At 44.4% G+C, this 26677-nt stretch overlaps 1 protein-coding gene across 1 annotated transcript in view; it reads right to left on the reverse strand.

Annotated features, from left to right (window-relative positions):
- LOC126272795 (RNA 3'-terminal phosphate cyclase-like) overlaps positions 1-20754 on the reverse strand; it is a 74257-nt gene extending 53503 nt beyond the window's left edge. The window contains exons 1-2 of the mRNA XM_049975946.1: positions 20529-20754; positions 20325-20442 (exon numbers count right to left, since the gene is read on the reverse strand). Of these exons, the coding sequence (XP_049831903.1) occupies positions 20325-20442; positions 20529-20723 (313 nt within the window). The 5' untranslated portion in view covers positions 20724-20754. The remainder of the gene's footprint in view (positions 1-20324; positions 20443-20528) is intronic.
- Positions 20755-26677: the final 5923 nt, after the last annotated feature.

Here is a 26677-nt window from a genome sequence, read left to right on the forward strand (position 1 = left end):
TTGTAGGTCTATACATAATGTCATTCATTATAGGATGAATTCATTATTAATAATAATATGTTATTTTTTGGAACATGACTTTACAAAAGATCATTAAATTAAGGGGTTAGTAACACAATCATTCACACCAAAATCCCTTTTATTCCTGCTGAGGTCATAATATTCCAATATTTAAAATACATGTGATGTTATACCTGACATCACAGTCACAATACTGGCTGCCAAAATCAATGGTCAAAGTTTATAGGCTGTATCATATTCTTCAATACTTCCAAAACACTAGCTGAGAAAATTTACACATGGAAGCTGTTGCCTGATATGCTTAATGTTACTGCATGAAATAAGGGTCCCCAAACCATGAAACATAGACCTACTCCTGACAGTATAGCTTGTGAGCCTAAGATACTGATAGCTGTATCGTATGAGGAAACATCATACAGATATCAAAAGAACACAGGCTAACATATGGACCCTGAACAGATGCAGCAGGCTTTTCAGTGCCGTGAATGACATGGCCTCTGGTGTACAGCATAACAATTTTTTTTATTAGTTGTGGTTTTAGGGCACAAAACAGCTATGGCCATAAGTGCCCATTCTGTGGCTTAGTGAAGCGTAAAAACAGGAATATGAGTCAGCAACAATGGAAGCAAAACTAAAAACGGAAGAGAACTACAAACGGCAGGAAATCTTAGAAATGTGTCATTGAAAGGAAGTTGTTTTCCCTGAAAAGGGCTCCAAATGACTGATGTCATCTCACTGACACTGATAAATCCAAGGACGCAATCAACTGAGCACATGTCATCTGCTAAAAGGGAAGCCATATCAGGCGACAGCTGTAACTGGGCATGTAGCGAATCAAAATAGGGGCACTGAAGTGAAAGGTGTCTTACTGTCCACGGCTGAGAGCAGGGGAGGCTCACCACTTAAAGATGTCGATGGCTAAAAAGATAGTGCCCTATCCAGAGTCTAGTTAAAATTACCTCCTCCCAATGACAAGGCTGGGAGGAAGAAGTCCAAGCACAGGGAAAGGGTTTCACGTCCTGTAATTTATTATCAGGAAGTGTGGACCAATATGCGTGCCATAAAAGAGCAACACGACAACATAAAACGCTCTCTAGATCGGCTAAGGGAAACATGCCAACAGCGGGCCAAGGTAGAGAGATTGCAGCCTTTGCCGCTATATCACCTGCCTCGTTTCCGTGGATACCAATGTGCCCAGGGATCCAGAGGAATGCTACAGAGATGCCCCCCAAGTGGAGCAAGTGGAGGCACTCCTGAATCTGGTGGACCAGAGGGTGGACAGGATAAAGAGCTTGGAGGCTGAGGTGAGATCTGAGTGAATCCAAACATATAATATACTATAGCTACTTATGGTGACAGATGTATTGGACAGCCTGGGGAACAGCGTAAAGCTCCACAGTAAAAACAGAACACTGGATGGGAAGCCAAAATCCACTAGGGGTATCTCCAACAATATAGGCACTCCCAACACCAAATGATGTTTTTTGATCCGTCAGTGTAAATGAATGTGGCATACTCTATTTGTGAGCATAGAGCAGCAAATGCCCGACGATAAACTAGAGTTAGGAGAGGGGGTTGGGGGGTGGGATGGGTACTGTCCTTGGGAAGCTGACAAAGGTCACGGAGAAGGCAAAGGCAGGTCCGCAGGCAAAGTCAACATGCCCATTTACAGATGTCGCCTGATATGGCTTCCGTTTTAGCAGATGACATGCGCTCAGCCGATTGCGTCCTCGCGTTTATCAGTGTCAGTGAGATGACATCGGTCATTTGGAGCCCTTTTCAGAGAAAACAACTTCCAGTTGTCAAGAAAGTTTTAGAGAAGTGGAAGGAAAGAGAATGTAGCAGTTGACGGAAGTGGACTCCTGGTGGTAGTAGAGAGGAAGGGCAATCTGCATACCCTAAATACAAGGAGGCATAAAAAAATAAATAAAAAAATAAAAAAAGGGGCATAGGCCAGATGAGCAGGCATGGAAGACAGATGACTAGCGTAAAGACTCTGAAGGACTGCTCGCCGACTGGACAGCAGAGGTTCAGCAGTCTCAACATAAAGGCTCTCCATGAGACTGGTGTAAAAAGCTCCAGACGCTAAACGCAATCCATAGTGGTGAACAGAGTCGAGACTCCAAAGAATAGATGGCCGTGCAGAGGAGTAAACTATGATTACATAGTCCGATTTCAAGCACACTAAGGCGCGATATAGGAGGAGGAGGAGGAGGACCACTCTGTCCACTGCTCAGGAGGTACCACTCAGAATATGGAGGGTGTTGAGGGATCGCAGACAGTGAGATATGAAGTGTGCGAAGACCAGCACAGTTTTCTGTCAAACATAAGGCCCAAGAATTTAGCGATGTCTGCAAACAGATGGTTGACCGGGCAACGATGTAGGGAAGGCGGAGGAAACTCCGTATGACGCCAAAAACTTACACAGATGGTCTTACTGGGAGAAAAGCGGAAGCAAGTTTCGAAGCTCCATGAGTGGAGACAATCGAGACATCCTTGAAGCCATTGTTGAAGAAGCCTGGTCCGTTGAGAGCTGTAGAAGATCACAAAATCATTGACAAAGAGGGGGCCTGAGACTTCAGGAAGGAGACAATCCATAATTGGATTTATGGTAACGGCAAACGATACAACAGTTAGCACGGAGCCCTGGGGCATTGCGTTTTCTTGAGAGAAAGAACGGGAGAGAGTAGTGTTCACCTGCACCTTAAATGTGTGTTGTGTTATAAATTCACGAATAAAAAGGGGTAGCTGACCTAGAAAGCCCCAAGAAAACAGTCTGCCGAGGATGACTGTCCTCCAACAAGTATAGTATGCTCTCTCCAATTCAGAAAATATAGCTACTGCCTTTTTCCTGAGAAAATTGTTCACAATATAAGTGGAAAGAGTAACAAGAAGGTCAACTGCAGAAATATGCTTTCGGAAAACGCAATGGGCAGGTGTTAAAAGGTTTTAGGTCTCCAGCCACCAGGCTAAAAGGCAATTAACAATACGCTCCAAAACCTTACAAACACTACTCGAGAGAGATATGGGGCGATAGCTACAGGGGAGATGTTTGTCCTTTTCAGGTTTAGGAACAGGAATGACGATAGCTGCCCACCATCTGTGAAAGTGACTGCCAATCCACATTCAATTATAAAGGTGAAAGCAGACTACAGTATGATAAATGCAGCAACATTTTGACGTGGATTCAATCCGGTCCTGGGGCAGAAATGCAAGAGGAAGAGAGAGTGTATTGGAGTTCCCACACAGAGAAAACAGTATTATAACTTCCGCTATTTTGAGATGAAGCACTTCCGCTACTTATTTCTTCAGGAGAGTGGGTGGCGGGTAATCTGAAGAGCTTGAAATCTCAGCAAAGTGTTGACCCAATAAGTTAGAAATTGCGACTGGGTCCACTAAGGTATCATGCATGACAGTGAGCCCAGAGATCGGGGAGAAACTAGACATGCCAGATAACTGTCGAATCCTACTCCAAACTACCATGGGAGAGTGAAGGTGTTAAACGAGCTGGTAAAGAAGTCCCGGCTTGCCTTCTTGCTATCGCAGATGATGCAATGGTATCACATACGCAACTGCCAACACAGGATGGTGGCGTAAACCTGAAGAGCACGCCTCCACTCGCGTATTGCGTCACGGCACACCTCGTTCCCCCAAGGAGGGGAGGGGGAGGCGGTGTGCCGGGGCAGTACGAGGTACTGAATATTCTGGGGCTGTAAGAATAACTTCCGTAACACGAGTGAGCTGATTGTCAATGGTGGGAAAGTGACAGTCATCCAATGTCGCTGGAGAGGCGAAAAGTGTCCAATCGGCTTGGGAAAACTCCCAGCATCTTGGGTGCATAGATAACAGTTGCGGCTATAATCAAAGGACACATGGAAAATGTGTCACTCAAGTGTGTATCAGCAAGAGTGAACCATTCAAAGCGCTGAACTAGCTGAACAGTACCAACCAAAAGGTCCAAATGAGAGAAATTCTAGATGGAGGCAAAAATGTAGATTCCCCAGAGTTGAGGAAAACAAGATCCACTTCGTGGAAGAGATCGATCAATAGAGAGCCTTGCCGACAAGGATGCAGAGATCCCCAAAGCGGGCAGAGGGCACTGAAGTCCCAACCAGCAAATAGTGGTGTGGAAGGTGACCAAGGAGATCAGCTCTTACCATCGGTGTGGGCAATGAAATGTATACAGTACAAAGCGATAAGGTGTATCCAGAAAGGGAAAGATGGACAGTGACAGCTTGGAAGGGACTGTAAGGGATTGGGTGATAATGGACAGTATTATGGAGAAGAATCATAAGTCCCACGTGTCCCGGAGTGCCATCAACAGGGGCGACATCAAACCGGGCTGATTGGAAATGGGGGAAACCAAAGCGATCGTGGGGACGTAGCTTTGTTTCCTGAAGACATAAGACGACCGGAGAGTAGGATCGTACGAGGATCGACAATTCATCCCGAATGGCTCGAATTCCGCGGATATTCCAATGGAGAAGTGACATAGGGTGGACAGAAAAGGGAAGAATCTCACCATGATTGCTGTCAACTCTACAACCTCTAGTGGCCAGCAGCTTGGAATGGCATTCAGCCAAAGGCAGAAAATCCTGATCCATAAGTTGTTCAGGGGTAGCTCCTGCCGCTGGCCATCAGCTGGTTGATTGGCCATCAGCGGTATGTCTCGGTGACACGGAAGACAGCCGAGGCACCGTAGATGAGACACACCATGGCAGAGAAGGAGAGGAACTGTTTCTTATGAGCCTTCTTATGGAAGATTCGATGGTTGTGAAATTGAGGTACGTAAAAAATCTTCACAAGTAGGCTCTTTTTTGGAAATCTGGGCGTCTGATTTCGGGGCCCGTGATTCTGCAGGAGCCGGTAAAGGGTGAGCCTTAGAGTGAGCAGGTGATAGTCGGGAGGTTGAAAGCGGCTTGTTTGGGCTGGTCAATCTGGAGACTGTGGCACTAAAGGTGGCTACCTCCATAGAAGACTGAGGAGGTGCAAGGACAGTGCTATATTTACCCGCTGGGGGCACAGTGGGCTTTTGACTGGCAAATAACTTACGAGCAGAAAAGGTAGACACCTTTTCCTGCACTTGGACTTCCTGAATAATCCGTTTGTCTTTGAAAATAGGGCAATCTCTAGAGGAAGAGGCGTGGTCGCCCATACAGTTGATGCAACGAGGGGATGGGGGTGGACAATCACCCACATGGGCATCCATGCCACATGTAACTCATTTGGCCGGATTGGAACACGACTGGCTGGTACATTTAAACTGCTAACATTGATTGCAATGAGTATGGTTTGGGATGTAAGGGCACACTGAAATGATCTCATATCCCACTTTAACGTTCTATGGAAACTGAACTCTGTCAAACGTCAAGAAGAAAGTACAGTCAGTACCAAGTCCTTGTCAATCCTTTTCTCGACTATGTACAGCCGTTACACCCTCGTCAGGTCGGCAGTTTTGAATGTCTACATCTACATGACTACTCTGCAATTCACATTTAAGTGCTTGGCAGAGGGTTCATCGAACAACAATCGTACTATCTCTCTACTATTCAACTCCCGAACAGCGAGCGGGAAAAACGAACACCTAAACCTTTCTGTTCGAGCTCTGATTTCTCTTATTTTATTTTGATGATCATTCCTACCTATGTAGGTTGGGCTCAACAAAATATTTTCGCATTCGGAAGAGAAAGTTGGTGACTGAAATTTCGTAAAAAGGTCTCGCCGCAACGAAAAACGTCTATGCTGTAATGACTTCCATCCCAACTCGTGTATCATATCTGCCACACTCTCTCCCCTATAATGCGATAATACAAAACGAGTTGCCCTTTTTTGCACCCTTTCGAAGTCCTCCGTCAATCCCAACCTGGTAAGGATCCCACACCGCGCAGCAATATTCTAACAGAGGACGAACGAGTGTAGTGTAAGCTGTCTCTTTAGTGGACTTGGTGCATCTTCTAAGTGTCCTGCCAATGAAACGCAACCTTAGGCTCGCCTTCCCGACAATATTATCTATGTGGTCCTTCCAACTGAAGTTGTTCGTAATTTTAACACCCAGGTACTTAGTTGAATTGACAGCCTTGAGAATTGTACTATTTATCGAGTAATCGAATTCCAACGGATTTCTTTTGGAACTCATGTGGATCATCTCACACTTTTCGTTATTTAGCGTCAACTGCCACCTGACACACCATACAGCAATCTTTTCTAAATCGCTTTGCAGCTGATACTGGTCTTCGGATGACCTTACTAGACGGTAAATTACAGCATCATCTGCGAACAACCTAAGAGAACTGCTCAGATTGTCACCCAGGTCATTTATATAGATCAGGAACAGTAGAGGTCCCAGGACGCTTCCCTGGGGAACACCTGATATCACTTCAGTTTTACTCGATGATTTGCCGTCTATTACTACGAACTGCGACCTTCCCGACAGGAAATCACGAATCCAGTCGCACAACTGAGACGATACCCCATAGCTCCGCAGCTTGATTAGAAGTCGCTTGTGAGGAACGGTGTCAAAAGCTTTCCGGAAATCTAGAAATACGGAATCAACTTGAGATCCCCTGTCGATAGCGGCCATTACTTCGTGCGAATAAAGAGCTAGCTGCGTTGCACAAGAGCGATGTTTTCTGAAGCCATGCTGATTATGTGTCAATAGATCGTTCCCTTCGAGGTGATTCATAATGTTTGAATACAGTATATGCTTCAAAACCCTACTGCAAACCGACGTCAATGATATAGGTCTGTAGTTAAATGGATTACTCCTACTACCCTTCTTGAACACTGGTGCGACCTGCGCGATTTTCCAATCTGTAGGTACAGATCTATCGGTGAGCGAGCGGTTGTATACGAGTGCTAAGTACGGAGCTATAGTATCAGCGTAATCTGAAAGGAACCTAATCGGTATACAATCTGGACCTGAAGACCTGCCCGTATCAAGCGATTTGAGTTGCTTCGCAACCCCTAAGGTATCTACTTCTAAGAAACTCATGCTAGCAGATGTTCGTGTTTCAAATTCTGGAATATTCCATTCGTCTTCTCTGGTGAAGGAATTTCAGAAAACTGCGTTCAATAACTCCGCTTTAGTGGCACAGTCGTCGATAACAGTACCATCGGCACTGCGCAGCGAAGGTATTGACTGCGTCTTGCCGCTTGTGTACTTTACATACGACCAGAATTTCTTCAGATTTTCTACCAAATTTCGAGACAATGTTTCGTTGTGGAACCTATTAAAGGCATCTCGCATCGAAGTACGTGCCAAATTTCGCGCGTCTGTAAATTTTAGCCCATCTTCGGGATTTCGCGTTCTTCTGAACTTCGCATGCTTTTTCCGTTGCCTCTGCAACAGCGTTCGGACCTTTTTTGTGTACCATGGGGGATCCGTTCCATCTGTTACCAATTTATGAGGTATGAATATCTCAATTGCTGTTGCTACTATATCTTTGAATTTGAGCCACATCTCGTCTACATTCGCAAAGTCAGTTCGGAAGGAATGGAAATTGTCTTTTAGGAAGGCTTCTAGTGGCACTTTATCCGCTTTTTTAAATAAAATTATTTTGTGATCACTAATCCCTGTATCTGTCATGATGCTCTCTATCAGCTCTGGATTGTTTGTGGCCAAGAGGTCAAGTGTGTTTTCGCAACCATTTACAATTCGCGTGGGTTCGTGGAATAACTGCTCGAAATAATTTTCGGAGAATGCATTTAGGACAATCTCTGAAGACGTTTTCTGCCTACCACCGGTTTTGAACAAGTATTTTTGCCAACATACCGAGGGTAGGTTGAAGTCCCCACCAACTATAACCGTATGAGTGGGGTATTTATTTGTTACGAGACTCAAACTTTCTCTGAACTGTTCCGCAACTGTACCATCGGAGTCTGGGGGTCGGTAGAAGGAGCCAATTATTAACTTAATTCGGCTGTTAAGTATAACCTCCACCCACACCAATTCGCACGGAGTATCTACTTCGACTTCACTACAAGATAAACCACTACTGACAGACACAATCACTCCACCACCAATTCTGCCTAATCTATCTTTCCTGAACACCGTCTGAGACTTCGTAAAAATTTCTGCAGAACTTATTTCAGGCTTTAGCCAGCTTTCTGTACCTATAACGATATCAGCTTCTGTGCTTTCTATTAGCGCTTGAAGCTCAGGGACTTTTCCAGCGCAACTACAACAATTTACAACTATAATTCCGACTGTTCCTTGATCCAAGCACGTCCTGTAATTGCCAAGCACCCTTTGACATTGTAGCCCATCCCGCACTTTCCCAAGGCCTTCTAACCTAAAAAACCGCCCAGTCCACGCCACACAGCCTCCGCTACCCGTGTAGCCGCCAGCTGAGTGTAGTGAACTCCTGACCTATTCAGCGGAACCCGAAACCCCACCACCCTATGGCGCAAGTCAAGGAATCTGCAGCCAATACGGTCGCAAAACCGTCTGAGCCTCTGATTCAGACCCTCCACCCGGCTCTGCACCAAAGGTCCGCAGTCGGTTCTGTCAACGATGCTGCAGATGGTGAGCTCTGCCTTCATCTCGTAAGCAAGACCGGCAGCCTTCACCAAATCAGATAGCCGCTGGAATCCAGAGAGAATTTCCTCAGATCCAAAGCGACACACGTCATTAGTGCCGACATGTGCCACCACCTGCAGCTGGCTGCACCCTGTGCTCTTCATGGCATCCGGAAGCACCCTTTCCACATCAGGAATGACTCCTCCCGGAATGTACACGGAGTGCACACTGGATTTCTTCCCCTCCTTAGCCGCCGTATCCCTAAGGGGCCCCGTTACGCACCTAACATTGGAGCTCCCAACTACCAGTAAGCCCACCCTCTGCGATTGCCCGGACCTTGAAGGCTGAGAATGATCCTCTGAAACAGGGCAGGCAGCTGTATCTGGCTCAGCCAGAGACAGTGCATGAAACCGGTTTGTCAGACGCACCGGGGAGGCTTTCTGATCAGCCTCCGGGGACGCCTTTCGCTGCCTGCCACGCCTTGGAACGACCTCCCAATCAACCACAGGCGAGGGCTCAGCCCCACTGCGGGCAGCAACCGGGGCAACCACAGCGGCAGACCGATCTGGGGACAGACGGGACGAGGTTGACATCCTCGTGATACCCGAGTCTGGCTCCCCACAGTGGTGCCCATTGGCAACAGCCTCAAGCTGCGCGACCGAAGTCAGTGCCGATTGCAGCTGTGAGCGAAGGGATGCCAAGTCAGCCCTCATCCGAACACAGCAATCGCAGTCCCTGTCCATTCTAATCGATGTTTAACAACAGTTACCGAAACACGAGTCCGTGCCTAGATAACGCAAGCGGAACATGCAAAGAATGTATCAACTAACCTGTACAAATGCCTAACGACTGCGCTACAATCAGCTGAATTTACGATTACAGTAACTAAAACTCGAAATTGCACCTCCTACACGAAACTCACACGCAATTTAAATAAGAATCTACGAAGTAAACACTAAAGCGCAATGCTACAACTGTCAAATACTATAATACGCCCGAAATATATGAATTAAACAATGCAAGTACCCAAAAACACGCAAAGAAATTAATTAAACTATCTAACAAATAAGTAAGCTAGGGTTATACGACTTGCTGCTACAGCTGCTTATCCAACGGCGGCAGGGAGCACAATGACTGTGACCAACCGACACTGGCTGTTCAAAACAAAAACAGAAGACTACGCGAATTTGCACTATTCAGGTACTAAGGCGCGATGCTACAACCCTCAAATACTATAATACGCCCGAAATATATGAATTAAACAATGCAAGTACCCAAAAACACGCAAAGAAATCAATTAAACTATCTAACAAATAAGTAAGCTAGGGTTATACGACTTGCTGCTGCAGCTGCTTATCCAACGGCGGCAGGATAATCCGTTGAGTGAGCGTGTATAAACCACCCCGCGTGATGTGCTTCCACCTGGACAGGGAAGGTGTGTAGCAGTGTAGTTGGCAGCAATTTTTGTGCCTGGAGGGTACTGACTGTTTCTAACAACAAGGTGACATTTCATAATCAGGAACAAGACTTTACAGGACCTGCAATAGCATCAACACCTTTCTGAATAATGAAAGGGTTGACTGTGGAGAAGTCTTGACCTTCGTCAGACAAAGAAACAACTACTAACTTTGGCACAGATGGAAGAATTGTCCGTGGCTGAGACTCATCTATCTTTCACTTTTGAGCAAAAGTTGTAGACGTAGGAAACCATGGCGTAAGTATCCCCCACGATTACCAGCATCTCCGATGGTGCGCTCCTTCCTCGTGGGGACCCTCTCTGAGGGCACTCCTGCCTTAAGGGATTGTCCACACCTCAGATCACACCTCCCAAAAAACGGATGGAGTGACCAATCGGCCCGTTTGGATGGTACCAGCTCGGATAATCATCCCTCTCTGGGCCTGGCCTTTAGCAGGATGTACATACGTGTCCTACCTGTCTACCCGGGGCATGGATTTGGTTGGTTGAGTGGAGAAGAGACCAAACTACGCAGTCATCAGTCCCTCCAACCTTGGATTAACTAAAACTGATAAAATCCTACATTAGAAGAGGGAACTACAATGGCCATAAAATGATAAACTATTGACAGGGAAGGAAGCAAAAGGGCGGAAGAAAAGTTGAGGGAAAGAAAGTGACTAATGACGGGCATGAAGGAAGAAGCACAAATGACAAGAGAGACCGCTCAAGACATAACAGACCCCATAAGGAAAGGAGTGGGAAGGCAGAGGGCCGAGATGAACCACCAAACCCAGTTGGAACCAATCCAGTCAGGGCGAAGGGTGCAGCAAGAGAGCCCACCAGCCCCTCCACTCACCGATAAGGTGGAAGGTCCCTCCCTTAAATGAAGCGATAAAAACCCCCCCTCACAAATAGAACATAAAATGAGATCCACCGCTGAGGCACTGTCAGTCAACACCAGGGGTAGCGAATCTGAAAGTCCATCGCAGGGTGGCTAAATTGGGGCAGTCCAATAAGATGTCAGCCACAGTCAACATTGATCCACAATGACAGAAAAGGGGGATCCTCACGACAGATGAGATAACCATGAGTCACCCAAGTCTGGCTAATGCGGAGCTGGCATAGGACAACAGAGGCCTTACAGGAGGCCCCAAAGGACGACCACCACGGAGTTTTAGAATCCTTAATCGCCCTGAGCTTGTTTGGCGAAGAAACAGTGTGCCATTCTGCATCCCAAAGGCCCAAATCCTGATGATGTAATGCCGAGCACTATGAGTCACTACAAATAGCGAAGGATAGTCCTGAGCAGGAGTGGATATGGTCCAGTGTGCTCAAGATGGCTAACTATTCTGCAATAAAGACACTACAGCCATCTGGCAAGGAACGAATTTCCATGCGTCGTGTATAGGAGTAAGCAAAACCAGTGCGACCAGCAACCATGGAGCTATCACTATAGATCACTTCTGAAACCTGAAAAGAACTGAGAAGACAATAGAACTGGTGGTGAAGAGTCATTGGAGGGACAGAATTCTTTGAATCGATTGAGAGACCAAGACAGAGCTGCAGCCGAGAGATGCAACACAGAGGGGTACACGCATAAGCGGTAAAGGGAACTGCTAGAGCTCAGGAAAGAGCGACTGAGTGCAGACAGCCATGGTAAGCCCACATCGTGGCCACCGCTGCAGCAGAGGAATCTCCATGTCTGGAGGCAGGGGACCATAATTAGGGTGCTTTGGGGTGCAGCGAATTGCAGAGCGCATAAGTTATCAGGTGTTGTTGGCATAAAACTCGGAGTGGTGGAATCCCCGCCTCTGCGAGAAGGCTAAGTATGGGGCTAGTCCGGAAGGCACCAGTCGCAAGTCGGACCCCACAGTGGTGGATGGGGTCTAGTATCTGCCATGGCGAAGGCAACGCAGAACCACAGACAGGACTTCCATAGTCTAAATGAGGTAGTGCACAGACATCTAAGAACACTGAGAAGGGACCAGCACATCCTCTTCAGCTAGTCAACTGGGCATCGAAGGCCAGACGCAAGAAGCGATGGGTGTCCACTACCTCGAGGGGCTGGCCATCAAGGAACGATTCCGGATGGGGATGGACCGTACAGCGAAAGCAGAAATGCACAACACATGACTTGGTCGCTGAAAACTGAAAGCCATGGGAGAGAACCCATGAGTGTGCGTGGCTGATTGCTCACTGTAGATGGCGTGCTGCAGCGCCCATTACGGAGGAAGCGATGTAGATACAAAAATCGTCAGCATACAAAGAGGGGGACAGCTGTCACCAGACCATTAATGGCTATAGGAAAGAGAGGGACAGTCAGCACGGAACCCCATTTTCTTGCCAATGCGGAGTGCTGCAGGAGGAGAAAACTTGGACCAGAAAAGAGCGACAAGAAAGGAAGTTACGGATAGAAAAGGGCAGAGCACCACAAAAGCCCCATTCGTGAAGGGTGGTGAGGACGTGGTGGTGCCAAGTGGTGTTATAGGCTTTATGCAGATCAAAGAAGATTGCAAGGAGGTGTTGCCGATGTGCAAAAGCCGACTGGATAGCAAACTCCAGGTGGGCCAAGTTATCCACCGTAGAGCGGCCACAGCGAAAACCACCTTGAGTCAATGACAAAAGGTTGCGGGATTCAAGGATCAAAAATAGCCGCCGACTCATTATGCACTCAAGGAGCTTGCAGAAGGTGTTAGTAAGGCTATTTGGACGGTAGCTATCCAACTGAAGAGGTGGCTTCCCTGGCTTCAACAATGGAACAACAATGCTTTCCTGCCACTGGATAGGAAAGACTCCCTCACTCCACAGATGGTTGAAGAGGGTCAGTATACGATGATGGCCAGCCACCAGTAAGTGTTGGAGCATTTGGTTATGTATCCGATCCAGTCCAGGAGCTGTGTCGGAACAAAGGGCAAGGACATTGGCAAACTCACACTCGCTACATGGGGCATTATATGGCTCCGAGCAGCGAGAAACAAAAGACAAAGGCAGTCGTTCTGAGCACTCTTTCAGGAGAAGGTACGTGGGTGGATACTGAGCCAATGCTGAAGCCTGAGCAAAGTGTTGAGCGACGTTTTCAGCTACAAAGTCCGAATTGGTAAGGACAACACCATGCACAGAAATTCCAGCAACCCCGGTGGGAGGTCGGTGGCTAAAAATTCACCTGAGTTTCGCCCAGACTTGTAATAGCGTGTGTGTGGCCCTATGGCAGCTACATATCATTCCCAGCAAACCTGTTTCTGAAATTTGATTAGGTAGTGGGCCTGGGCATGGAGTTGTTTAAAGACCAGAAGAAGAGCAGTAGAAGGGCGCCGCTTGAAGTGTTTAAGAGCATGGTGGCGGTCTTTTATGGCTGCAGCAATTTCCAGAGACCACCAATGGACATCTTCCAGTGGGAGGAACATGAGGAAGAAGGGACTGCTTAAACAGCTGCTGAAAGGATGACAGTAGTCAAAGTCTGTGTAGATTCATCAACACTGTCGTGTGGTAATACAGGGGGGATGGGAGCAGAGGAGAAGGCACCCCAGTCAGCCTTAGAGATGGTCCACCTGGGAGGGTGATAAAATTAGAGACACTGAAGGAAGGTCAAAACAATCGGGTAATGGTCGCCATCATGCAAGTCATCATGTACACCCCACTGAATGGAGGTAAGAAGGCCAGGACTGCAGATGGAGGGGTCAATGGCAGAGAAAGTGTCATGTGCCACACTAGAGAGTGTGGGAGCGTCGTGTTTAGTAGACACAGGTCAAGACCTGTCAGAACAGCTTCAACTGTCCTGCCCAGAGCTGTAGTCGTATAACTACCCCAAAGAGGGTTGTGGGCATCAAAATCGCCTAGTAGCAGGAAGGGAGAAGAGAGTTGTTGAAGAAGGGTGGTTAGGGAAGGGGATGTGGATGGCCTGTCAGGTGGGAGGTAAAGATTTCAGATTGTGATTGGAGTGGCCAGATGAACCCTTACAGCAATTGCTTCCAGAATGGTATGGAGGGGAACCCATTTACTAACAATGTCCTTACGGACCAAGGTGCAAACACCACCAGAAGCCTGCAAGGGGCCAATTCGGTTCCTACAGAAAACATGGGACCCACGAAGGGCAGGTGAATATGAATTGACAAAATGGGTCTCCTGGAGCAGAATACAAGCGGCAGAGTAGAAGGAAAGAAGGGGCTGCAACTTTGGAAAGTGACGCAAATATCCATTACAATTCCACTGGAGGATTCTCAAGCAGGAGTCCAAATGGGAAGCGAATAGATACGAGTCAGCCACGCTGCTGAGTTGCCATCCGTCATCAACAGGGATGGGCTAATACCCATATAGGTGGGGTCAGACTCTGTTGGTTCATTGACTGGAGGAGGGGAAGGCTGCACCTCATGGGGTACCACAGGGGCCTTGTCCTTGTTCTTGTGTTTCTGCTTCTCCTCTTGTGAAGGAAGAGAAGGGCAGACTGCAGTGAGGTCGGGCACGGAATTATACCGGCCAGTCTTGGCGCTCACCGGCCACGGATCACACTGTCGATGTGGAGCAGCAGATCGCCTTTCTGGGAGGTGCCGGGAAAAGGAGTCCCAGGAGAGAAATCCAGTGCCAGCGGCCACTGAAGGAGGGGAGCACTTCTCCGGGGAGGAGGGGGAGCAGTACCCAAAGGGGTGAGTATGGGTACTGACAGGGAGGGGAGGAGGAGTAGGAGAGGGAGGAGGAGGCTGAAGGCATGGGGGAAATGGGGTGAGGTGGGGAAGAGGAGGGCATAGGAGGGTGAATGGATGTAACTGAAGCAAAAGTAGAAGTCACAGTGTAGGGGAGCTGATCTAAGGTCTTGTACTCTTGAATCCTCCTTTCTTTCACAAACACTGGGCTTGAAGGTGAGTGTGGAGAATGCTGTCCATGACAATTTACACACACTGCCAGAGGGGGCACCCCACAGTCATCGCAGAGGGGATCACTGGTGCAGCGGGAAGACGTGTTCAAACCGTAAGCAATTAAAGCATCTCATCAGTGGTGGAATACGAGGTTTTACATCACACCGATACACCATGATCTTGACCACCTCTGGGAGGACATCCCCCTTGAAGGCCAGGATAAAGGCGCCGAAGCAGTGCGATTGTTTGGAGGGCCTTGCTGCACACGGCGGATAAATCTAACCCCTTCCTGCTCGAGGTTAGGAGCGCATCGTCAATTTGGAGAAGAAAATCTCAGTGGAAAATAACGCCCTGTCCCGAGTTCAAAGATGGGTGGGGCATGACTGAGACGTCACCAAGACGGTCACAAGCACATAGCAGCAGAAGATGTCTATGAGCAAAGCACTGGACCACATGTTACTCATGGATATCACTCTGACATACTTGTCTTCAATCATCTCCACGAAAAACAAAGGCTTGGTCGTGACAAAACTTCCACCATCTGTCCTGGTACAAACCAGGTACCGAGGGAAAGGTTTCACCTCAATCCGCAGAGCCTGACCATCCTCCCAGGGTGTGACCAGGGAGGGGAAAGTCGAAGGATTCTAAGAATGAGTGTCATGTCTGTTACCACTCTTAGGACGGCCACAGAATGGCCAGGATGGTGAAGCCTTTGTCGCCTCATGCCCAAGGTGTCCGCCCTAGTACCACCCACTCCGATAAGGGGCTTGTCCTGTGGGCGACACCCAGCCACAGCAAGGGCCATCTGGCACGGCGGACATTGCCAGGAGTTCTGGTGCCCCAAAGTAATGAGCATTGACTCCTGGGCATACAGGTGTTATCAGCTCAGGTACCAGTAGTGTGATCCCTGTGGTTTCGGGGGCTCAGCCAAGTGGTTACTTAACAGAACTGCAACACGGACTGGCTACTATGCTGGTAACCAAACAGGAGGTGGGGGGGGGCAGGATGCAAAGGGAAAGGGGAGGGGGAGAGGAACCTGCACCATGGAAGCTAGGTAGGGAGTTCATCCCCAAAGGGCTCACACTAAACGGAAAATTTTGGAAATGGAGGTCAAACCCCAAGGGGACCAAAAACGCCAAAAAGGAGATGAAAACAGCAAACTAAACAATAGCACAGACCAAAACAAAGCTACGGGGATAGCCAGGCCGCCAAAGAATTCCACTGAGAGGGAAAAGAGGGGCAGGGACAAAGGAGGGAGAGGAACAGGGATAGTAATGCAGCCTGGAAAGTAAGGAAAGGAGACTGCAACAGCTCAGGTCCCAGTGCACGCCACACACATATCCGGAACGCGTGGGTTGGCCTTTAGACATGCACAGGGAGGAAAGTAAGAGAAAGGAAGGAACAAAGGAAAGGAAAGAAGAGAGGTATCAAACACCGCAGTGGAGAAGAAGGTAAAGAGAAGAAGCAAGGAAAAGAGGACAAAGGCATGACAGACTTTTGATGTAGAGAGCAAAGAAGAGAAACTATGTCTTAGGGTTACAAGCATCCATCTCCGGACGTAGGCACGAAACATACTCCCCAACAGAGGGATAGGAGGAAGGGAAGAGGCTGCGGGAGGAGGGAGGATGAGGAAAAGGAAGGTATGGAACCTGGAAAGGAAAGAGAGCCATTCAAGCTCGGGGTCTCATGCTCGCCACACACACACACACACACACACACACACACACACACACACACACACACACACACACAAAAGACTTGTGGACCCCCTGGAAGAAACAGGTCCTAGATGTAGCGAAAGCTGATAAAACTCCATACGTCGCCATAACTTTTGCACAGACAGTCTTACTGGAAGAAAGTCGGAAGCCAGTTTCGAAGCTCCGTGAGTGGAGACAATCGAGACATCCTTGAAGAAGTTTTTCAAGAAGTTCTGCGTGTTGAGAGCTGTAGTAGATGCAAAATCGTTGACAAAGAGGGAGCCCCAAAACATCGGGAATGAGACAAGGTATAATTGGATTTACAGCGATGGCAAATAATGCCTGGTGCACTACTTTCTTCGAAGAAAGTAGGGATAGAGTAGTGTTCACCCGCACCTTAAATGTGCACTCTGTCATAAATTCACAAATGAATAGGGGTAGCCAACATCGAAAGCCGAAAGAGAACAATGTGTGGAGGATGCCAGTCCTCCAACAGGTATCGTATGCACTCTCCAGATCAAAAAATATTGCTACCGTTTGGCGTTTTTGAGAAAATTGTTCACGAGATATGTGGAAACAGCAACAAAATGGTCAATTGCAGAACAATGCATTCACTAACTACATTGGGCCATTGTTAAAAGGTTTCAAGACTCCAGCCACCAGCCTAAACGGCAATTTAATCATACACTCCAAAACCTTACAAACACTACTCGTGAGAGAGATTGGGCGATAGCTGGACGGGAGACGACAGGAATGACGATAGCTTCCCACCATCTTTGAGGAAAGATACTGTCAACACAAAGTCAATTATAAAGGTGAAGGGGCAGCAAAGACTAGGGTATGAGAGGTGCACCAACATTTGGACGTGCATACCGTTATCCCGGTGCAGATGAGGAGAATGCATGTCTAAGGTCCCGCATTGAAAAAATGGCATTACTGCTTTCACGATTTTGAGAGGAAAAAGCAAGAGGTTGCTCTTCCACTACCCGTTTCTTTGGGAGAAAAGCTGGTGGGTAATTAGAAACAAAGTTTCAACCCAGTGAATTAGAGATTGCGACTGTGTCCACTAAGGTATCCTGTGTGACAGCCCAGAGGTCAGGGAAAAACCGGACAGGGTAGGTATCTGTCGGATTCACCTCTGAACAACTGATGGGGGAGTGAAAGTGTTAAAGGAGCTGGTAAAGAAGTTCCAGCTTGCCTTCTTGCTATTATTATGATGCGACGGCATCACACACGGAACCCCGTGAAGTGCACGTCTCCATCCCGTATTGTGTCATGGCAGGTCTCATTCCACCAAGGAAGTGGCGGGATGCCGGAGCAAAGAAAAGGTAGATGGTACTGAACGTTCCGCAGCTGTAAGAATAACTTCCATAACATGAGTGACCTTATCATTGATGCTGGGAAATTAAAGGTCATCAAGTGTTGCTACAAAGGAGGAAAGTGTCCAATCTGCTTGGGAAACCTTCCAGTGTCTTGGGTGCATTGATAGCAGTTGTAGCAATAATCAAAGGACACATGGAAAATGCTCACTAGAGTGTGTATCAGCAAGACCGAATCATTCAAAACACTAAGCTTTTATAATTTCAAAGAAAGAATTGCTTCACATCCTGTCTTGTCATTACTCCACCGATACCTGCTGATGAGATCACCTTGGCAGGGAGACAAGGAATTGAATTCATTAATATTTCCACAGTTCTGAAATGTGTCAAACATCTTTTCAGAAACAGGTTTGGAATTATTTGTGTCATCAGAAATTTCTGCCAAATGTAACATGTTGCACACTATCTTCACTGCAATTTTGTCATAGCTAATTAAAAACTTAATACTTTCTCTCTCATTAAGTATAAAATCAAGGGTGTGAGGCAAACATTTCCACTTACTTTGTTACAGATGTAACAGTGAACGAATACCCTTAACTCCTTTGGTTACTAGAATGTGAAGTGTTTCCAAACATTATTTGAAGATATCTAAATAACTGAGAACAATTACGCATCAAAGAAATTTATTTTGCACCAAGCTGCAATGCAACAAAAGCCATCACTTGTTCCTCCACTTTATTTGAGTAGTTCATCAGTTCTTTTTCCACTAACAACATAATGTATGCTTCATTATGGGGGTGAGGTGTTTTTATTAGTACTGCTGAAGGGAGAAGCACCTTTTGTTAATAGTTCAGCGTGTGCAAGTATTAGTGAACATATTTTTTTCACAGTTTAGAAACTTTATTTAGTTGAACAATGATTGGAAGCCAAATAAACAACAGCCATTTCACCCGTTAATGTTGCTTTGCATAAGAAATAGGATTTGACACCGGCATCATATTCCACAGGAGACAATGATGCCACCGAAGAAATAAGACAATACTTTAGAATTCTAGATGTGAATGAGGAATTCTACACAATTTACTAAAAGTAAGAGATCAACACCAGTTTCAAAGGCATATCACTGAATATTAAGCACTGAAGACCCCACTATACTACAGAACCATGATTGTACCCAGGTGTTAACCTTTAAGAAGTACAAAGACGATCGATAATGTTTCTCTTCAGGGCTTCAAAAATATGGAAACTGCATGGGGAGAGGTTGGGGCTGTATGAAGCATGTGTAAGGGCTTCCTAGTGAAACTTCAGTACACTTAAAACAACCTTGGCAACATGTTGGTCCATCTAAATGTTCGATTATAAGGCAGGAATTTTGCTAGGGAGCCCTTACAAATCCCCTGTACAGTCCTGATCTCTCCCCATGCAATTTTCATATTTTTGAAGCACTGAAGAAAGACATGGCTTTTAAGTTGCTTCAGATGAAGAGATGTACACTTTGTTAAATCATAGTTCCACTGGCAAATGCAAACATTTTTATGTGAAGGCACTGACCATCTAGTCCCACACTGGGATAAATTCGACAGTTATTGCGATTACTTTTTGAAATAATAAACAGTTTACTTCTTTCAACCTGGCCTGTTTCAATTTTGATTGGGCCTTTACACTATTTCAGAAATCATACATCCTGACTTTCTATTTATATACAGAAACACAAAATATACTGAATTTCAGTTTTCCATTATGGTTTAGCTTTCAATGAAATTACCGTTTGTGGTTTCCAATGGTATTACTGTCAGAGGCAGCAAAGGACTTAAACCGAGTAAAGAAATCAAAAGGGTATATATTGCAAACTGCAAGATAAACTGTTCTGAGAAACAATGTCACCATCTAACGTAAACTGTGAAGGAACACACATAGTTGATAATCCGCAGTTGTATGAACCATTCAGAAAGTAATTCGCTGATTGAGAATTTTCACGTCACTATTGGGCAGTTAATGTGTGATGCCAGGGATTTCGAAGATGGCGTATTAATTTTAAAATTTGTTTGGGTGTCTTTTTCTGAAGGTATGTTGTATGGTTATGAAACTGGATCAAATAGTAAACACTGGTAGGAAATCGCAGCTGCTTAATTATAGTTCTAACAAAACGAAACTTAGTTATGTTAATTCATTGTTTCCCAAAGGCGATGTCATCTTTTTAATTATTGCAAAAAGAAGTAAACAGAACAATTATAACTTAACTTACAATTGTGACAGTAAAGATTGGTAATTTAAAAAACTTTATTACTGTAAAATGGTCTATGTACACAAGTTATTCACAAGATACTGTGCAAATGGTGCTCACGATTGATCATGTGAGCAGAGGTATCAACACTCTTCCGCTCTATTGCCAGGAAGTTACTACCTCAAATCATCACTATTAGAGATTCGTTAAGTGTTAATATGCAAATTGCGATTAATTACCCTTCAAGTGTTGGGCCATAAGACCGGGCTTGCTGCGTCCAGCGCGTATATTTCTCACCTTTATAGGTACTTTCGTCAGGTAACTGAATGACGCTGCCAAACGCAAGATTTGGCCACCCTAGAGCAGATAAATGTGAAATAATCTCAATCGGAATCACTCTAAAATGACATAACAGGTTTATAACTCCATGTGATGCTACTTACGCCTTCCAAAACACCACCATCTATGTCTACTGGCTGTGCTGCCATTTCGGAAGCAGTAACAACAGAAATCTTATTATCAACGCAATATTGCTGCACAATTGTTTTTCCACCCACACATTCCCATACTCCGCTCGCCGACACCAAACCCCCTAAACCGGCGAATACTGTCACTGTCAACCGCAGCGGGAGTAACATTTATACCAAAGATAATGAACAAAAAGAAATCTAGACATAGGAATGATGAAATAGTGAATCAATGACGTGTGTACCGAAGAGGGTTGGGTTGTTTGGCGATGGAGACCTGACAGCGAGGTCATCGGTCTCATCGGATTAGGGAAGGAAGTCGGCCGTGCCCTTTCATAGGAACCATCCCGGCATTTGCGTGGAGCGATATAGGGAAATCTCGGAGAACCTAAATCAGGATAGCCGGACGGGGGATTGAACCGTCGTCCTCCCGAATGCGAGTCCAGTGTCAAACCACTGCGCCCCCTCGCTCGGTTGTGTACCGAAGAGATAGACAATTTTATCTCTTCGGTGTCTATCATGGACTAAAACAGCATATATTCATATGATTATTTCAGAAGAAAAACAGTCTAGGTTCCTAAGTTATTTAACATCAATGAATCATTTCACTCTTTTGGGGCAGCATCATAAAGCCATATAAAATAGAAATTGGACGCAACAGTAATTGGCTATGTAATCCATCTGCCATAAAATCATATAAAATGCGAAGTGGACCTTGAGCACGCCAGCTGACAGCGGCACAAAATAGGGCCAAATTAGAAAATAAACAACATATGAGCAGTACACAGTGCAGTGTTCGTTTGGCTCGCACACATATATTAGAATAATATTTTTGTATGTGACAACGCGAACAGCATTCTGCTGCATGCGTCTCATACAGCGTTTATCTTGTAATCATGGCCCTATTTTATACCGCTATGCCGCAGTCAGCTGGTGTGCTGTAGGTACACTTTGCATTTTATATGATTTTATGAAGGATAGATTACATATCCACTTCATTTTCAATTTTATGTGGCTTTATAATGGAATGGTTACATATTTAGCTACTTTTACACAATCTGATGAAGCCCCAAAAGGGTGAAACTTTGCAACCAAGACTGTTTTTATTCTGAAACAGTTCGAAACTTGTTGCTGTGGTACCTTGCCACAATGTAATGGGAACATTTTTATATTCATGGGATAGATAAAACCCACCGTATATGGGCTTCTACTAAAATGACAAATACAGTATGGCGTCTTGCTTTGTGATGCAGGGAGCGTTTTTATTTCCTATTGCTTTTACTCAACATATCGCCGAAAAATCTGAAGAAATAGCTCCTCAAGTGAAACAGAAGGAAGTGACATCACAAAACTCGTAGAGCTCCACGTCAACTTAAGTTATCTCTTCCCGTATGCCGATGGCCTCAGTCACAGCGCAGCTATCCTTCCTCCACAAATGAATAGCATCATTTGACTGCTTCACACTGACTGTATTTCGAAACATCAGCACTCTGTAGTAGTTATCATGGAATAACTACTGCTACACTCCTTTCGATTTTAGTCCGTTTTCATTGCTTCTGTAGCTTCTGGAATTACAACAATAGCTTGATGCTAATGTTAATTTTTTTGTAGCAGCTGCTGTGTGTGTGTGTGTGTGTGTGTGTGTGTGTGTGTGTGTGTGTGTGTGTGTGTACGTGTTTGCCCGCACAATTGTGAAATATTTTTGAATGAAAAAATTAAAAAAGTTAATATGTACTGCAACCAAAAATGCGGTGGTATAAACCTTGTAGTTTGAGACACCAAGCACCATATAGATAGTGGCTTGCATGCAGGAAATAGCTGCTGAATGTGATGTGGCTGCTATTAAACTAAAAATTAGAGATACTGTATTCGAAATTCCTACCTTAAATAATACAATAAAATTCTAAAATCTTGTTCATGTGCCAGCTGTTGTTTGGTTTCCCACAGCACACAACGTTTTCACAATCTAGTGTAATGCCATAACATGGAATATGACACTAATATCTGCACATATGTTTTCAGTTAATGCCATATTGAAAACTGTGTAAGGTCATAGATTTAGTTGCGTTCTGTGTGAATGGTAGTTCATGTTGCCACAACAGAATGCCACAATCTGTGCCATCATTTCAGTTGCATGTATAAACCCACTTTAATTCTTCATTAAATTTGTGGTGCACTTAAATACTGCCATAAACAGTCATATCATCTACAAATTTTATTAAATTGGTTTGACTGGTGATATCATTACCTATAACAGTATTTAAGTATAGTACATCAAGAAATTGTATAAATTAGAGATGTGACAATGTGTAAAACGAACTACACATTAAGCTTGTCAAAAGCCAAGAAGCGATTTCTTCTTTCATTTTGTAGCTGGCCTGGTCTCTCGCCTTAATCTGGTGCTCTGGATTTCTCTGTAAAGTCAATGATTACATAATCTGTTGCAACACGCTGGTGTAGTCAGTTGATGTTAGCCACCGGTCAGTTGCTGTCCTCTGCATATGCTGTCTGGTGCTAGAGCTCCCTCACCATGCATCCAGTATTAAACATCTTGCAGCAGCTGAAACTATTCTATGTCCATTGTCAGTGACTTATGTCATCCAATGTGCATGTTGCTATATAAGTTCTGCACTGTCAGCGCTAATTAAGGCAAAAAGATGTTGTTTGTGATACTATCTGTTATGTGCGGAAAAAATCCAATGGATAAGGTAAACAGGCTCTATTTTTCCCTTATAAATGTGGTTTTATGGTTTTTAGATAATAAATAAATGTTGATGTTATGAAATGTTGTTTCACTTTATAGCTCTTTCCCACACAAATCTGATAATGAATGTATGTTATGAAGCTTACTGGCACTAAATTGACAGTGTGATGTGACATGACGGTCACTATGAGTTGAACTTCGAGAGACCTGTATTTCATTTAATTTTATGTATTAATTCTTAGAGAAACTACGTCGTCTGAATATCGTCCAATGTATATACAATGCCTACAGTTTTCTAAAATAAAAGAAACAGAAACCGCGCTATATTTCTGTGCTTGGTATGATGTTTACTTAGAATGCTATATGCTATGCTTTCAGTAATTTATATACAGGGTGTAACAAAAACAACCAAGGTGTAGAGTGTATCTTGAGAAACGAATTGAGGACATGAAAAGTCATTCAGCGATACGACAGAGTTATTCCAACATTAAGTCGTCACGAGTTGCTGCGACTTAAATTCCCATACCACCTCGTCAGGACTTGCTGCGGCGCAGTGCCGAGAGCGGTGCCACTGTGGCGCCGTCTGCTTACAGCTGGTCCTTGATTGCCACACACCGAGCTCTCTTGTGGTCCAGGTGTCCACCTGGAAGGGTCGATCAGTCGGCTCGCTTCTTGCAGCATGCCACTTGCCGCATCGCCGCGTTAACCTTTGGGTCAGTATTGGTGTCAGTGCTGCTGCCATTGATCTTCGTTATATTTTTATAAGCGGTTAGGGAAGACTTTTTGCTGGTTTTGGAACCTGTTAGATTAGATTAGATTAATACTTGTTGCATAGATCATGAATACGACACTTCGTAATGATGTGGAACGTGTCAGGTTAATAAAAGATGTCTGTACAAGATATTACATTACACAAAATATTGCATGACACTAATGATTAAGTTTTTTTTACTTAGTTTATATCTAAAAATTCAGCCAATGAGTAGAAGGAGTTGTCATCTAGAAATTCTTTTAATTTATTTTTAAATGTTAGTTGGCTATCTGTCAGGCTTTTGATGATGTTTGGTAGGTGCCCAAAGACTTTTGTGGCAGCATAATTTACCCCTTTCTGTGCCAAAGTCAGATTTAACCCTGCATAGTGAAGATCATCCTTTCTCCTGGTGTTATAGGTATGCACACTGCTATTACTTTTGAATTGGGTTGGATTATTATCAACAAATTTCATAAGGGAATATATATACTGTGAGATTACTGTGAGGATCCCTAGATCCTTAAATAGATGCCTGCAGGATGACCGTGGGTGGGCTCCAGCAATTATTCTAATTACACGTTTTTGTGCAATGAATACTTTTCTACTCAACGATGAATTACCCCAGAATATGATGCCATACGAAAGCAGTGAATGAAAGTAGGCATAGTAAGCTAATTTACTGAGATTCTTATCACCAAAATTTGCAATAACCCTAATAGCATACGTAGCTGAACTCAGACGTTTCAGCAGACCATCAATGTGTTGCTTCCAGTTTAACCTCTCATCAATGGACACACCTAAAAGTTTGAAAATTCTACCTTAGCTACAGACTTCTGTTCAAATTCTATATTTATTACTGGAGTTGTGCCATTTACTGTACGGAACTGTATATATTGTGTTTTATCAAAATTTAAAGAGAGTCCGTTTGCTGAGAACCACTTAATAATTTTGTGAAAAACATCATTTACAATTACATCACTTAGTTCTTGGTTTTTGGATGTTATTACTATACTTGTATCATCAGCAAAAAGAACTAACTTTGCACCTTCATAAATGTGGAATGGTAAGTCATTAATGTATATCAAGAACAGTAAAGGACCTAAGACCGAACCCTGTGGGACCCCGTGCTTGATAGCACCCCAGTTTGAGGAATCAGCTGTTGTTTTAACATTACACGAACCACTTATTTCAACTTTCTGCGTTCTTCCAGTTAAGTATGAATTAATCCATTTGTGCACTGCTCCACTCAAACCATAATGATTTAGCTTATCTAAAAGAATTCTGTGGGGCGCTTCTGAAAGACTTAGCGGATGTATTTCGGCGGGAACTGGGTCTGTTTATTGTACCGGTACTATTTCATGCAAGCAAATTTGTTCTTTTGGCAAACAGACATGTAATGTTGGCTGCCTTTTGTGCAGAACTTTTGTGGCAGTCTTTTTCATGAATGGAGTGTTAAATATTTCGTGATTCATGGTGGAGCATCCTCAGAATCATTTATTTGTGTACTAGTTGGAGCATTCAACTCATTCAACTATGTGTTCAACTGACCTTTGTCACTGGAATCAGTTGTTTGAAATTGTCTGATTATTAGTAATATTATGAATATTATCACCTATTGGTCAATGATTATATTAACTATTTCTCTTACTGGTGATCTCAGAATTTAAAAATGTTTGCTATATTTAAAGATGTAATAAATTGAAGTTGTCCAAAAGAATGTCACACATTCTTCCTCCTTGCCCTCCCACTAGTTCTGTTATAAGAGTGCCAAATGCACAACAGAAAATGCCTGTGTCATAAGTTGAACCCTGACAGTTGCAGTAGGCTGGGTATGGCAGTTTTGAATGTATACCTCAACCAATAATGTAATTTTGTAGACATGTGAATGGCAAGGCCACAGCATTGTAACAGCTCTGTAGATGGCTACTGTTTTCACCTGCACTTACACTTGAAAGTTGGCAGTGATGCTGAGTTCTGTCAGGGATCTTCTTAAGCTGTCTCAACTGTAGACCACCCCTTCAGCAGCAAATATGAATTATGATATTCATATTCATATTGATTTATCAGTCACTCATCATGTGTGATTTATTTAATGTGATACCTACACATAACAAATATATATGCTTAGATACACACACACACACACACACACACACACACACACACACACACACACACACAGAGAGAGAGAGAGAGAGAGAGAGAGAGAGAGAGAGAGAGAGATGTGTGTGTGTGTGTGTGTGTGTGTGTGTGTGTGTGTGTGTGTGTGTGTGTTTGTGTGTGTGTGTGTGTGTGTGACTGACAAGTATACGTAATATATACAACACAATATTAATAACTAGGTAAAGAATTCAATGGGATGAAAATATACATAACAGTATACTACCTAAACAAATATACAGCTTCCCTTTAACAAAACATGTTGTCAGTACATCTGTTTTGCACTTTTATATCAATTGCTACTTTTGCCAGATTTCATTTAAATAATATTTAACTATGCAATAACTTTTTTGAGGCACTATATTTTAACAGTTTTTTTGCAACTGTCCATTTCACCTTGTTCTTTAACGTTTTGAGGTAATGCGTTATATAGTTTCAATGTTGAGTGTCTCTTTTCTTTCTAGGTGCAGGAATTTACTGGCCTTATTTTATGTTTGACTACAAAGTTTG

The sequence above is a fragment of the Schistocerca gregaria genome, chromosome 5, assembly GCF_023897955.1.
Source record: "Schistocerca gregaria isolate iqSchGreg1 chromosome 5, iqSchGreg1.2, whole genome shotgun sequence".
Classification (NCBI taxonomy): Eukaryota; Metazoa; Arthropoda; class Insecta; order Orthoptera; family Acrididae; genus Schistocerca; species Schistocerca gregaria.